At 49.9% G+C, this 14,208-nt stretch overlaps 1 protein-coding gene across 8 annotated transcripts in view; it reads right to left on the bottom strand.

Annotated features, from left to right (window-relative positions):
- Positions 1-14,208, bottom strand: part of ATP2B4 (ATPase plasma membrane Ca2+ transporting 4) — a 100,845-nt gene that overhangs the window by 23,184 nt on the left and 63,453 nt on the right. For 6 of the 8 annotated variants that reach the window (XM_043924170.1, XM_043924173.1, XM_043924166.1 and 3 more), the window contains 11 exons: positions 13,733-13,858; positions 13,143-13,268; positions 10,142-10,177; positions 8,242-8,403; positions 5,748-5,962; positions 5,165-5,407; positions 4,449-4,690; positions 3,312-3,543; positions 1,798-1,977; positions 1,026-1,113; positions 287-393 (listed from right to left, as the gene is read on the bottom strand). In XM_043924170.1, the coding sequence (XP_043780105.1) occupies positions 287-393; positions 1,026-1,113; positions 1,798-1,977; positions 3,312-3,543; positions 4,449-4,690; positions 5,165-5,407; positions 5,748-5,962; positions 8,242-8,403; positions 10,142-10,177; positions 13,143-13,268; positions 13,733-13,858 (1,757 nt within the window). The remainder of the gene's footprint in view (positions 1-286; positions 394-1,025; positions 1,114-1,797; positions 1,978-3,311; positions 3,544-4,448; positions 4,691-5,164; positions 5,408-5,747; positions 5,963-8,241; positions 8,404-10,141; positions 10,178-13,142; positions 13,269-13,732; positions 13,859-14,208) is intronic. The other 2 variants (XM_043924172.1, XM_043924169.1) reach the window with 1 other exon arrangement.

The raw sequence follows: 14,208 nt of genomic DNA, 5'->3' as shown, positions 1-14,208 counted from the left end.
CTATAGTGTGCCTAGGCAGATAATATTATCATATTCATGGGTAAGTTTCAGTTTGTCTTATTTTCCTGGGTAATGAAATCTCATGATTTCCCTGTCTTCAAACTTCATGAGTCCCTCATTACATATATTATTATTGGGCAGGCAGGTAGGTGAGATGGAGTTAGAGAAAAGAGCACAAAGTGGGATGCGAAGGTCCAAGAAGCAGAAGGATGTCAGAGCCTGTCTGGGCTTCCCGCTGGCAGAGGCAGCTTGCAGTCAGAGAGAGATGCTACGCTGAGCCGCTTACCATGGCAAAACCAACGTCTGCTTTCTTCAGAGCTGGCCCGTCATTGGTGCCATCACCGGTGACAGCCACCACTTGCCGCTGGTCCCCAACAGTGCTGTCAATGATGCCTGGGGAGACAGGCGCACCACAGTGAGGTCAGGGGCCGCTTTCCCACAAAAGATGCTTTTCTGGCCTTCCTCTCTAATCCCTGTCACCACCTCCGTTTTTACACTCTTTCCTTCTTTTTTCCCTATGCTGGAGGTTTTATAGCGTCACCAAATGGCAGTAAATTGTTTCACAGGTAGCAATCTAAGCTAAGAAAGTCTAACCTCGTCAGATATCCTGTCTGGTACATCAAGACAGCTATCATGCACTCGTAAAAGCACTACATGATTTGAAGGCAGAGACCCAGAGGTTGAACAATAACACTTCCATTTACCAGTTGGGCAATTTGGATAAGTTACGTGTTGTCTCAGCCTCAAACTTTCTTTTTTGCAGAATGGGAAGAGCTTAACCTGTATTGCCTAATTCCCAGTACTATCGACAAACATGATAATGTTTAAAAATGACTTCATCATATAGCTTATACTCACCAGGTGCTCAGACGTTTGCTAACCTGCATGTTCTTCCCATGAGCTGGGAAGCTCTCCTAGGCCTCCCTATTCAGGACGAGAGAGTTGCTTTGGCTTCGGTTCTTTATCTGTGCTCGCCCTGGTCTGCCTTCCTCTATCCCAGGCACCTGCTCAGGAGCCGACCTCACCTTTCACCAGCGTGTGCTTGTCAGTGGGGGAAGACCGCGCCAGCACTCGGAGCTTAGGCCAGATCTTGTCCAGCTTTTCCTGCTCTACCTGCAACAGCAGACACACCTGGGTCAGTTAAGCTCAGAGCAGCCGCCAGGAAAGTCTCCACACGCGCCAAGCTTCTGGGGCAGCTGGTGTCCCTCGGCCCCCCGGGAGCGTGACCCTGGCCTCCAGTGGAGGCGAAGCAGCCAGCTTGGTTCTGAGGGCAGGTCCACAGATGCTGACCATTCAGGCCCTGCTTGTCTCCTTTTCCTCCCAACTCCCTCCCTGGGAGCCAACCCCTAGTTTTGAGACCCTGACGGAAGGCGGGACCCTTCACTGTTGGCTGAAGTAGTGCCTCTGAGGTCTCAGCTTTAGTTGCTACTTAGACCAGGAGCTGTGGCCTTCCCACACCCAGATCTTACCCTGTCACCAATCCGAGCCCCTGCCAGTCACAGGGCAGTGACACAGGAGGGGTGGGGTAGAGGAAAATTGGGACAAAGGCATCCCACGACTGGAGAAAATGGGGAGGTGTGAGAAGTTAGTCTCAAAAGATAGCTTGTGAATGAATACAGTGAGAAGAAAAAATTCCCAATTTTACTGTCTGAGCAGCTTTGGTAAAAGGCATGTCTCACTATGAATAGATTTTAATTTAAAAACCATCTACTTTCTCCCACCTGTCCTGGATGCCTTACACATGCATCAGCCCTCCCCTGATGAAGGAGGCTCTGATTCCCACCACCTAAAGCTCACCTCGCCCTTCTCGTTTCGGATGAGGCGATTGAATTCTTTGCCTTCTAAGCACAGAAAGTCGTCCCCAGGTGTCACGATGCCACACTTGGTGGCGATGGCGCGGGCTGTGTTGATGTTGTCCCCCGTCACCATCCTGACAGTGATGCCAGCTCGTTTGCACTTGGCAATAGCTTCTGGCACCTGCGGAGGGTGAAGCAAGCAGAAAGGAGAAGGGGGGTGTGGTGAGGCCTGGTCACCGGCTTCTGTTCAGCTGTCCCTTTGCTGTGGACAGGAGAGAGGCACCCTGGAAGTAGAACCATGGGGTGCAGGCCGAGTCTGGTCAGTTCTATATTGCTTGGTGCCACCTTACTTCTGACCTACCCATGAAACTCACATTTGAATTTGCCTTATTGCACCTTATTGCTTCCCTGGTGGCTCAGATGGTAAAGCGTCTGCCCGCAATGTGGGAGACCCGGGCTCAATCCCTGGGTTGGGAAGATCTCCTGGAGAAGGAAATGGCAGCCCACTCCAGTATTCTTGCCTGGAGAATCCCACGGATGGAGGAGCCTGGTAGGCTACAGTCCATGGAGTCACAAAGTCGGACACAACTGAGCGACTTCACTTTCTTTCACTTTATTGCACCATGAGTTGAGGGCTTCCCAGGTGGCACCAGTGGTAAAGAACCCGCCTGCCAATACAGGAGACATAAGGTTTGATCCCTGGGTCGGGAAGATCCCCTGGAGGAGAGCGTGGCAACCCACTCCAGTATTCTTGCCTGGAGAATCCCATGGACAGAGGAGCCTGGCGGGCTACAGTCCATGGGGTTGCAGCATCAGACACAACTGAGTGACTTGGTATGAAGGCATGCACCATGAGTAGAAGGGGAAATCTGCTTCAGCAGCCAGGTGTAAAAGCTTACTCTCTCACTTACAATCTAGATTTCTTAGCAGGGCATGCTAGACCTTTTGAGATTTTGCCTCTGCCTTCCTTTCCAGCAGACGTCTTCCACCCCTGGCACATACTCCAACCATATCAGTTCTTTTAAGTTTCCCAGCTGCATGACACCCTGTCATGCCTCCAACAGTGGAGAGTAGTGCTGAGCGACTCTACGGGTGCCTGACAAGAACGTGTTGATTGAAAGGACGTGACTAGGGCCAAAGCCGGCGTCTCAATTAATTCCATCTCCTCACTATTCTTGAGTGCCAAACTGTTCTTATTAGCCCAGTAAAACCTATGTTTCTCACCCCTCAGACGGCATGACCCACAGGCAGCGGGATTGCCACTTTTCATTAGTTCAGTACACTACAGTAGTTCTGTGAAGCAGGAAGCACAGAAATATCTATCCCAGCAAATGAGAAACAGTTAGGTGACTTGCTTAAGTTTCCTAAGTCACAGCTAGAAACGGAGCTGGTACTGCAGTTCCTGTGACTCCTGTGTGGCTGCTCATTAGGTCACAGCAGGCCAGTGCAGGGGCCGCGGCCACTGGCAGCCTCCCCTTCATGCTTCCCAGCCCCGTTCCCGAGTCAAAGCCTCACCTCCGGGCGCACAGGGTCCTCGATGCCCACCACTGCGATACAGGTCAGCTCAGTGAGGATCTCGCTCTCATTGTCCCATGGGGGCTCTCCATCACTGAAATCCCGGTAAGCGATGCAGAGAGTCCGCAGTCCCTCGCAGGCCATGGGCTCGATGACGGTGCGGACCATCTCATCTCGGTCCTTATTCTTGAATGGCACTGCCTCCCCCTTTTTGTCCAGGATTCGATTACACCTGGGAAGGTGCACAGTCAGAACGCAGCACCCCACCTCCCACCCAGTGTGCTTTGACACGTTACAGACACCCTGACCACTCCACATGACTCCTAAGGACACTATTATGTGGCCATAAATCTCCACTTATCATCCAAAGCAGAGCCCCTGTATCCAAGGTGGGGTGACTGATAGGTGGGCAGAGCGTATCGCTCTCCCCTGTCGTCTGCACCTATTCATCTGGGAACGCAACACCAAGTCATTCGTGGGTCGCCTGCTCTTTTGAGCTTCTCAATGGTAAAGCGACCTTCTCAATCCCAGGTATATAGAGGGCTCAGGGCAGAGGGTGTGGGCAAATGACAAAGTGTCATCCATGCTGGGGCACTGGTTTTTAGCTATTGGCCGTATATCCACATAGGTCAACTTTAATACCCCATGGACCATCTGGCCGCTTTGATTATGCAACTTCCTGTGATCAGAACTGAGAACGAAAAGGAAAAGGAAGACAGAACTAACATTTCTAGTGCTTACTATGTGCAAGGCATTTTTCATACACTGAATCATTTAATCCAATGATTAAATGTAGGATACGCGGGTATTATCTCTTCAGAATAGGAAATGGAAGCATGGATTGCCTGGGTCTGGATCCTGCCTGTACCACTATCCGCTGCATCACCTCTAGCAAGTTACTGAACTTCACTGCACCTGTTTCCTCATCTGTAAAACAGGGGTAATGACAGCATCTGCCTCCCTGAGCTGAGAAGTGTTAGTATCCAAAGTACACAACTGCTCGGCCAGAGCCAAGCTTAGGTTTTGTCACGACGCTGCCTCCCGGAAGGAGGGCGCGCTGCTACCCGGTGGCTGAGCGCGGGGCTGACAGCCAGACCTCCCTGAGGGCGACGCCGGGGCGGCCGCTGGGGGGCTCACTTGCGCAGGATGATCTCGGAGGCGCCCTTGCTGTACATGCGGAAGCCGCCGCCCGGCCTCTCCACGACCGTGCTCATGGACTTGCGCACCGAGTTGAAGGTGTACACCTTGTAGAGCTTCTCCTCCGGCACCTCGCTGCGCACGGCGTGGTAGTCCTGCTTCAGGTCCGCGACGAAGCCCAGCAGGGCGCACTCGGTCTTGTTGCCCACCTGCCGGGGCAGGCCGCCCTCCTTCTCGGGAGGCTGGAAAGAAACGCACCGGTGGGAGGGCGGGGCGAGGGGCCAGCCGGGGAAGGGCGCCCTCAGGAGGCTTTCGCACGTGCGCCCGGGGCCCCTGAGCCACCAGGGCCTGGGGTCTTTTTAGCCGCCATGGGGCTGGTGCTGGTGGTGCCTCCAACACTCTTTCTTAGCTTCCAGGAACTAAGTGCTTTATTCGTGATAAGCTCAATTCTGGTACCAGCATGAGTCCTCTTTTTATAGATAATGCCTTTTAGAGATAATGTGGTGATTTCACAGCCACAGATTCCTACCTGCTTCACACCCCCACCCCATCTCCCAATCTACTTTCACAGATTATTTCCTAGTCTCACCCCCAACACGTTCACTGGGGACTGGGAAATGGGAATTGGGATGGCAATTCAGGCAGAAGAAACAAGAGAAAATCAGTGGTTCCTTCCAACTACCCACTTTAACTGTCCTGGCAAAAGAAGAGCTTACCAGAATCTTAGAGGTGTAGGCACTGTTGATGGAAATACCGTTGACAATAAGGTCCAGGACCTTGGGCACAAGGTCCTCAGGGTTTGGGATCTGATGGTAACGAGTGTCTCCAACATAGGCCTGCACCACAGTCATGCGGTTCATGGTCAGCGTGCCCGTCTTATCAGAGCAAATGGCTGTGGCATTGCCCATGGTTTCACAAGCATCCAAGTGCCGCACCAGATTATTGTCTTTCATCATTTTCTACAAAGGAGAATAGATAAGACTTGAGAGGGGACCAACTGAGCTTTCCAAAATACAGGTCAAAGGCCATTTCCTAGCCAGCAACTCTCCACATTTCATTTTCTGCTCCCATACAAAAATGCAAGATATCATTTTTGTAAATCCTCTTAAGATGCTACTGGGTTAGGTAAACGTTGATGCAGTTGATCCAGGTGGTCCTTCCAAAGTGCCAGTGGCTTGTGCTCCTGGAAGGCATCCCCAAGAGTTTACGAAGACAAAGTGGCCATCCTTTCACCAGAGCTACTTGGGGCCCTTCCCCCTGGTCTGTGTTCTGAAAGAGCAGAGTCTCATCCCGTCTCACCTTCACAGAGTAAGCCAGTGAGATGGTGACGGCCAGGGGCAGCCCCTCGGGCACAGCCACTACCAGCACTGTGACGCCAATGATGAAGAACTTGACAAAGTACTGGACGTAGATGGGGGTACACTCGGCCAGCCATGGTCTGCGCTGGATCACAAAGTTGTCGATCACGAAGTACAGAATCAGGATGAGAACTGTGATTGCAGACATGATCAGACCTGTCCAGGAAACAAATCACGTGAACCCAGGCTTGAGGGCATTCCTAGGGCCCTAAGCAGAGACGGATATCTATCTTGTCATACCCCAAGGCCCTAGCTATTCTCTGGTACTTGAACATTATGGTGCAGGCGAAAGACATGGTTTTGCATTCTAAAGACATGGGTACGAGTTTCGGTGCTGTACCAACTTGACTCGTGGCTTTGGACTGGTCTTGACCCCTCTCTGAGCCTATTTCCTCATTTATAAATAAGGGGGTTGGTCTAGTTTTCCAAAAACAGCATTTTAAGATTCTATCTCAGAGCTACTATCTTCCCACAAATCATAATGTAGTGACTACTGTTAACTCTTTCCTAGTAGTTTATTGACTTCTCTAGTAGACTGAGAATGTCAGGGAATTCACAGCGTGTTCACAGTGATGCCCTGTGGGTGTTAGCACAACACCCACATAACTAATCCTTAGAAGAGTGCCTCCCAGCCTTTCTCCTGATGTGGCACAGACAGAAGATGACAGCAATGCAACTGTTAGGGTAGTGCTTACTATGAGCCAGGCGAGCACTTCAAGGTAGTAACTCATTAATCCTCACAACAACCCTGCGAGACAAGCTACTACTAGCATCCTCTTTTATGAGGCGATGAGGGCACACCAGCGGGGACCAAGCATCCTGGTGTGCCCGAGGCTGAGCAGGGTCCTGGGCTGTGGGGCTTTCAGTGCTGGAACTGAGAAGTCAAGCAAACTGTGATAGCTGCTCATCCTACACATCCTACAATGGAAGAATAAGCTCTGGGTCAGAAAACAACTGGCTTGGGGGCTCCAACGGCCTTACGTATTGCCCGGCTACTCTGAGAGCTGGGGGATCAATACTTGGGCACCTGTGTCTACCTGAGACACAATATCTGGGAAGAGTTCTGCTTTCTGATTCATATCTTTGCTTTTCCTGAGGGCCCAATGATTCAGGGAAATCAGAGCAAGGCTAGAGGTGATTGTATCAGTGGAGGCATATTCAGGGTCAGGACAAGCAAGGCACCGAGCAAGGGTGCAAACTTTAGGAGGCCTTCACTCTCAGGGTAGTGCATTCCCTGCGTCCTTCTGGTCCTTGGCCTGGCTGGATGTGGGAAGTCCAGAGACCAGTGACTAGCCCTCAGTGGCCTGTTCTCCCTAAAGAATAAGGTGGGGATTAGCAGCATTACAGGAGGCCTTAGGCAGAAGTGTTTGATGCTTCAAACCTGTGTGCCAGGCTCAATGATTTGATTTCATACTTCAATTTTTCTTGTTCATCTGTTGTCTATTTGCAAGGATTTTCATGGTGGTCAAAATTAGCTGGGTACTGGAACTGAATGACGAGGCCCAGCTGACGCTCTGCAGAAGTCTGTGATGCTCAAAATGCTCTCTGTTTGCACTGTCCAATAGGGAGCCACTGGTCACATGTGGTGACCTGAAACAGGCTAATGTGGCCGAGGAGCTGAATGCCTAAGTGGATCACCCCCGTAGGTTCTTGCTTCTCACTATGTGCTCAGCAGAGCAGCAGCGCTGGCAGTCACCTGGGGCTTGTTAGGAACGCAGGTCCCACCCAGGCTGCTTGAATCAGAATCTGCATTGTAACAAGATCCCAGGTGAACAGTACACAGAGAGATGTATTGGGCTAGACTCTGTAGTGAACACAGAGGTGGGGTCAGGAAGTAAACATCGGGAGAAGACTGCCTGAAGGGATACCCGCTGAGGGAGCAATCTTCCTTTTGTTGCCTCTTCCAGCTCTGTCCCTCCCCGCCCTCCTCCCCACCACCCTCTCCAGAGTCAGGCATGGAGAAGCTGTTTCCTCTCATGAAGCACAGGAGTACCTTTAGTGACCTCTGCTCTGCAAAGCACCTCTTTAATCATTGTCTTCCTTTGCCTTCCAGTCCTCATTTTGAACTGACTGCTCTGTGCCCAGCCATTCTTATGCTAGATAATTGCTCCCAGCCAACAGCAGCCTTCTCTATCCTTCAGGAATTTTCAAGCCAATACTTGAGCAGGTGAGTAGTTATTAAAGTCTTCCTTCTTGCTAATGTTAACCTCCCATTTGTTTTGGGCCTTTAACCCTAAATAGGAAGACATGTCTCTCTGCTAAAGCTGAGGATCCAACAGTCACAGGGAGGGACACAGATTCCTGAACTGCCCCACCCACTTGGAATTTTTGGCTGCTTCCTGCCAGACCTGGTTGGTATAGAAAGGAGGCAATCAAAGTGGCGAGGATCCAGAGTAAGACTGATGAACACACTGAGAACACTCCGCCCTACTCACCAGCTTTCCCAATCTGGACGGCCAGGCGAGTCAGCTTGCCCTGCAGCACGGACTTCTCCTTTTTGGGCAGCTTGGCGGCCTTCTTTTCCTTTTCCTCACTGTCGATCCCCTCCTGGCTGTTGAGTGGCTGGATTTCCAAGGCCACTCCATCTTGGGTCTTTGCTAGGGTGCACACACGAAGAGGACAGGTTAGCAGGCCAGGCAGTAGCCCTGAGTAGTAGGCAAGGGGAAACTAACAAACCCTTCTGTCTGTTTCTGGAACACACCTTGGACCTCTGACATCAGATCTGACCTCCCTCACCCCATGCCAGACAGGGAGCTTGACCTTCTCTTAGGGCCTTGGGAATATGGTATCTGAACAACTGGAGGTGAAATGGATGGATCTCCTCCTCAGTGGCAGCTTCCTGGCGCTGTCTCAGAGCCCTGAGCCAGCTTTATTCCAGCAAAAGGATTTGTCCTGCCACTGAGTGCTATTACCTACAGCCATCCTTCTTGGAATTCAGTGCTTAAAATAGTGAATCTTTCCTGCAGAAAGGGGCTGAAGCGGAAGGTTGGTAAATGTTCCTAGAGCATAAGGGTCTTGTTGTTTAGTTGCTAAGTCATGTCCAACGCTTTTGTGACCCCATGGACTGTAGCCCACCAGGATCTTCTGTCCATGGGATTTCCCAGGCAAGAATACTAGAGTGGGTTGCCATTTCCTTTTCCAGGAGATCTTCCCAACCCAGGGATCAAACCTTATGTCTCCTGCATTGGCAGGCAGTTTCTTTACCACAGAGCCACTTGGGAAACCCAACAGGGTCTTAGTGGGCTCTTTAAAAGGTTCCCCTCTCTCTCTACGTAGGTATAGACTGTCATGGAAGAAACACAGACCCCAGACACAGGGTATTTTCCAGTTCCCTCTTATATTAGTTGAACAATAGGGGAAGGAAATCTCCTTTCTCCCCTGATGAAGGTAGGGAGGTACAGAGTACCTTTCCCTAAGGGAAGAAGTTGGTGTGAGGGACTCCCTGGAACAAGAGAAGGCAGGGATAAAGACAGACAGCGAAATCCTTTTTTGCTTTAAAAAGAAGAGTTAAAGAGAGCTGAAATTTAAGAATTACTTTTGTTGAGTCCTGGTTTTCCAATGTGATGTCTTTATTTCGAAAACCTACTATGATGTGGGTTATGAAAGGAAAAAAGTCTCCAGGAGCTGTCTCAAGAGAGCAGTTCCTGCTGGTCCCCAGCACCCCTCCAACTTCACCCTGCAGAGCTCTGCTCCTTTGGTTAGGTGCCCTTCCTGAGAGATTGTCTCTGCTGTCAGACTCACAAATAAGACAGAGACAGGATGTAAACACAGCCACCAAAAGAGAAACACACATCAGATCAGGAAGAAGAAATCAGACTGTGGAGAGAACAAAGAAGTGGGGAAAGAGCTTACAGACAAAGGGCTGTCTGCACCCAGAGAAGACTAGCTGAGAAGGGTCTGGACGGGAAGACAGCACCAGAAGAGGAAGAAGAGGGTGCAGGGACTGCCCATCCCAGCCCCTCCCCACAAAGACCCTGAAGGCTTCCAACCCAGAGACTAGCGATCCTTGCTCTTTAACTCTGGCCAAGGGCAATGAAGCAAGGAGGTCAGCACCCTGGGAAGAGCAGATCACTGCACAGGCTTCCCGAGAGAAATCTTGACAGGAGGCCCCTTGAGCTAACAGCAGAGGGTGCTGCTGTCCCACCTTAGATTGGGTTTGGCCAATCTGGCCAATCCCACCCCCAGATCTCTGCACCGTCCTCAGGATGAGGCATCTGGGCCACAGGAGGAGATAACAGATTTATGGAGAGGAACAGGGGGAAGGCAGATGGCCTGGAAAGGTCTGGTTTGAGTGTGAGCAGGTAGAGATGGTAAATGAGTGAGTGGAAAGGTTACCTTTGTTGCGATTTTCAGGGACTCCTTGTTTTTTACCTGTTTGAACAAGAAAGAAAAAAATGGGGTGGGGACCCAAAATGACTATTCAGAGATCAGATATCCAATTTGCCGGTCCTGTTCAGAGCCTAAAAGGGTGACAGCAAAGGGTCTGAGTTGCAGCGAAGGGGATGTAAAGGAAGCTCACACCTCTATTTATCCCCATTTTTATTAGAGGTTCATCACAAATCCCTGGGGTATCAACCAGGTCATTCATGCAGGGGAGTGCACACCCCCTTCTGAGCTGCTTTCTCCTGGAGCACAGTTGCTGTTGGGAGGTGCTTCTGGCCCGAGTCAAACCACTTGGAAAAATGGGGTGGGGGTTAGGAAGTGAGAGGTCTGAACTGTTTCCCCCTGGTGGCAAAGGCCATGCAAGATGCCTCCATGTCAGCTCACCAGCACCAGGCAAGCCTTCTCGTTATTCACTCTGAAGGCGGCTGAAGAAATAGTCTGCTTCCTAACTGAATGAGCTTTGTTGCCTTTTCATTAACTGCCCTTCCCTAAATAGACCAAGTTGCTCCTCCAGCCAAATGGTACAAATCCTTCTCTCCTCCAAGAGAAGGAATGCTTAGGGAAAGGTGCAGATTTGGTTTGTTATCTTTCTGCCTTCTGTTTTCCCTTCTTTCAGGAATAGTTCAGTTCAGCTTAGTCGCTCAGTCATGTCCGACTCTTTGCGACCCCATGAACTGCAGTATGCCAGGCCTCCCTGTCCATCACCAACTCCCGGAGTACACCCAAACCCATGTCCCTGGATGCCATCCAACCATCTCATCCTCTGTCATCCCCTTCTCATCCCGCCCTCAATTTTTCCCAGCATCAGGGACTTTTCAAATGAGTCAGCTCTCCGCATCAGGTGGCCAAAGTATTGGAGTCTCAGCTTCAGCATCAGTCCTTCCAATGAACACCCGGGACTGACCTCCTCTAGGATGGACTGGTTGGATCTCCTTGCAGTCCAAGGGACTCTCAAGAGTCTTCTCCAACACCACAGTTCAAACGCATCAATTCTTCAGCACTCAGCTTCCTTCACAGTCCAACTCTCACATCCATACATGACCACGGGAAAAACCATAGGCTTGATTAGATGGACCTTTGTTGACAAAGTAATGTCTCTGCTTTTTAATATGCTGTCTAGATTGGTCATAACTTTCCTTCCAAGGAGTAAGCATCTATAATTTCATGGCTGCAATCACCATCTGCAGTGATTTTGGAGCCCAGATAAATAAAGTCAGCCACTGTTTCCACTCTTTCCCCATCTATTTGCCATGTAGTGATGGGACCGAATGCCATGATCTTAGTTTTCTGAACGTTGAATTTTAAGCCAACTTTTTCACTCTCCTCTTTCACTTTCCTCAAGAGGCCCTTTAGTTCTTCTTCACTTTCTGCCATAAGGGTGGTGTCACCTGCATATCTGAGGTTATTGATATTTCTCCTGGCAATCTTGATTCCAGCTTGTGCTTCCTCCAGCCCAGGGTTTCTCATGATGTACTCTGCATATAAGTTAAATAAGCAGGGTGACAATATACAGCCTTGATGTACTCCTTTTCCTATTTGGAACCAGTCTGTTGTTCCATGTCCAGTTTTAACTGTTGCTTCCTGACCTACATACAGGTTTCTCAAGAGGCAGGTCAGGTGGTCTGGTATTCCCATCTCTTTCAGAATTTTCCACAGTTTATTGTGATCCACACAGTCAAAGGCTTTGGCATAGTCAATAAAGCAGAAATAGATGTTTTTCTGAAACTTGCTTGCTTTTTTGATGATCCAGCAGATGTTGGCAATTTGATCTCTGGTTCCTCTGCCTTTTTTAAAACTAGCTTGAACATCTGGAAGTTCACGGTTCACGTATTGCTGAAGCCTGGCTTGGAGAATTTTGAGGATTACTTTGCTAGCGTGTGAGATAAGAACAATTGTTTGAGCATTCTTTGACATTGCCTTTCTTAGGGATTGGATTGAAAACTGACCTTTTCCAGTCCTGTGGCCACTGCTGAGTTTTCCAAATTTGCTGGCATATTGAGTGCAGCACTTTCACAGCATCATCTTTCAGGATTTGAAATAGCTCAACTGGAATTTCATCATCTCCACTAGCTTTGTTTGTAGTGATGCTTCCTAAGGCCCACTTGACTTCACATTCCAGGATGTCTGGCTCTAGGTGAGTGATCACACCATCGTGATTATCTGGGTCACGAAGATCTTTTTTGTACAGTTCTTCTGTGTATTCTTGCCACCTCTTCTTAATATCTTCTGCTTCTGTTAGGTCCATACCATTTCTGTCCTTTATCGAACCCATCTTTGCACGAAATGTTCCCTTGGTATCTCTAATTTTCTTGAAGAGCTCTCTAGTCTTTCCCATTCTGTTGTTTTCCTCTATTTCTTTGCATTGATCTCTGAGGAAGGCTTTCTTACCTCTCCTTGCTATTCTTTGGAACTCTGCATGCAAATGGGCATATCTTTCCTTTTCGCTTCTCTTTTGTTCTCGCTTTCAGGAACAACTGAATGGCAAAGACAGGGCTAACTTCGAGGCAGACATTCCCTCTCTGTTCCCACCCTTCTGGCTGTATCTCTCTTCCTGCTCACAGTTTTAGCAGGAAACCAGTTTCTTCTCCTGGATAGTTTTCCCTTAGCCTTGATGGTTAATATAACCCCCCATGTCTGAGGAAGAAAGGGGCGAGGGTTGGAGCCTGAGCACACTGCCAGCCTGTTTGCGCAGGCCTTCTACCTCGTTCCCTTACGGTCCACCAGTAAATGCAGGAACCAGTGCAACCTGACCGCGGAGTGCAGAGCCGGATCCGGTTTTCGTTAGAGCACTGTGGGGAGTCAGGGATGAAACCTTTAGCTAAACAAGGGGTTTGGAGATCTGTCCTCATCATCCTGCAGAGTCTGCCAACCAGGTGTTCCACTCCAGACCCGCTCCCTCTCTCAGTCTGTCCGTGGGGATGGGAGAGGGGAGGCTCTTCTGAAAGCCCCTTACCTTTCTTCTTCTTCTCTTCCTCTTCCCCTTCACTGGCTCCCAAGAGGGTAAAAATGATTCCAGTCTGAGAGTTGATACCCACAGCAGTCACTACCATTCGTCCAGAACCTTCCATTACATGGGTCCCTATATGAGAAAGTAGACGGGAGAAGAGTTTTTTCATTTTTTTTTTTTTTTAACACCTGGCCATTCTTTGGTGTGAAACATAAATTGGAAAAATGCAATCCTTCTTCCTTTCTCTCCCATGCATAGTGTTATACTCGGCAGATAGTAGGAAAAGATCAAGAGCAAGCAACCCGGTGGGTAAGGAGAACAATGTGTCTAACGGCTTTGGGGTAAGGCTCCTTTCCCACCACCCACCCCAGCCAGCAGAGCCCTTCGAAGGCTCCTGCAGCATCTGCTTCATGGACAACCTCTGTTAGGTTGCTCAATATCCTTGTATTCAACCCACTGACACGCTATAGCCCCCGCTGAGCCTTGGGGCAGGAGACGGGGCACGATCGGAAGACAGGGCAAGGTCTGGACACAGTCTCTGTGGCCGAGTGTCTGCGGGGAGGTAGACGGGGAGCCGGTGTAGTCAGAGGCCTCACCTGAGAGCAGCATGGGGTCCCTTTCCACGGATTTCTTGACATGGTCCGACTCCCCAGTCAGAGAACTCTCGTCAATCTTGAGATCGTTGCCCTGGATCAGGATCCCATCTGCAGGCAGCAGGTCACCTAGTACACGGAGGTGAAGGGGCGACAGGAAGAGGGCAGGTGAGGACCATCCAGCCTCATCTCAGGGCTGCTCCTGGGGCCCCACCTGTAGGCAATGGCCCGGGAGAGACTGGAGAACCTCTGAAAGAACTTCAGGTCTGACAACCTGCGATAAAACTCTGCTCTGGGTATTATAAATTCAAACGGTTACTGATCCCCAAACACCTTCCCATGGCCTGAATATTACATACTTGTAATCTAAGAAACACAGGGTACAGTCTGACAGTCTTTGGCAGTTTCAGTTACTGCTTTCTTTGAATTTCTTTTCCATAACCTCCTTGAACTCTAACCTAGAACCTAACACAGTTTGG

The sequence above is a fragment of the Cervus elaphus genome, chromosome 14, assembly GCF_910594005.1.
Source record: "Cervus elaphus chromosome 14, mCerEla1.1, whole genome shotgun sequence".
Lineage (NCBI taxonomy): Eukaryota > Metazoa > Chordata > Mammalia > Artiodactyla > Cervidae > Cervus > Cervus elaphus.
The sequence above is the reverse complement of the archived record's forward strand: the minus strand, read 5'-3'. Positions and strand labels throughout refer to the sequence as shown.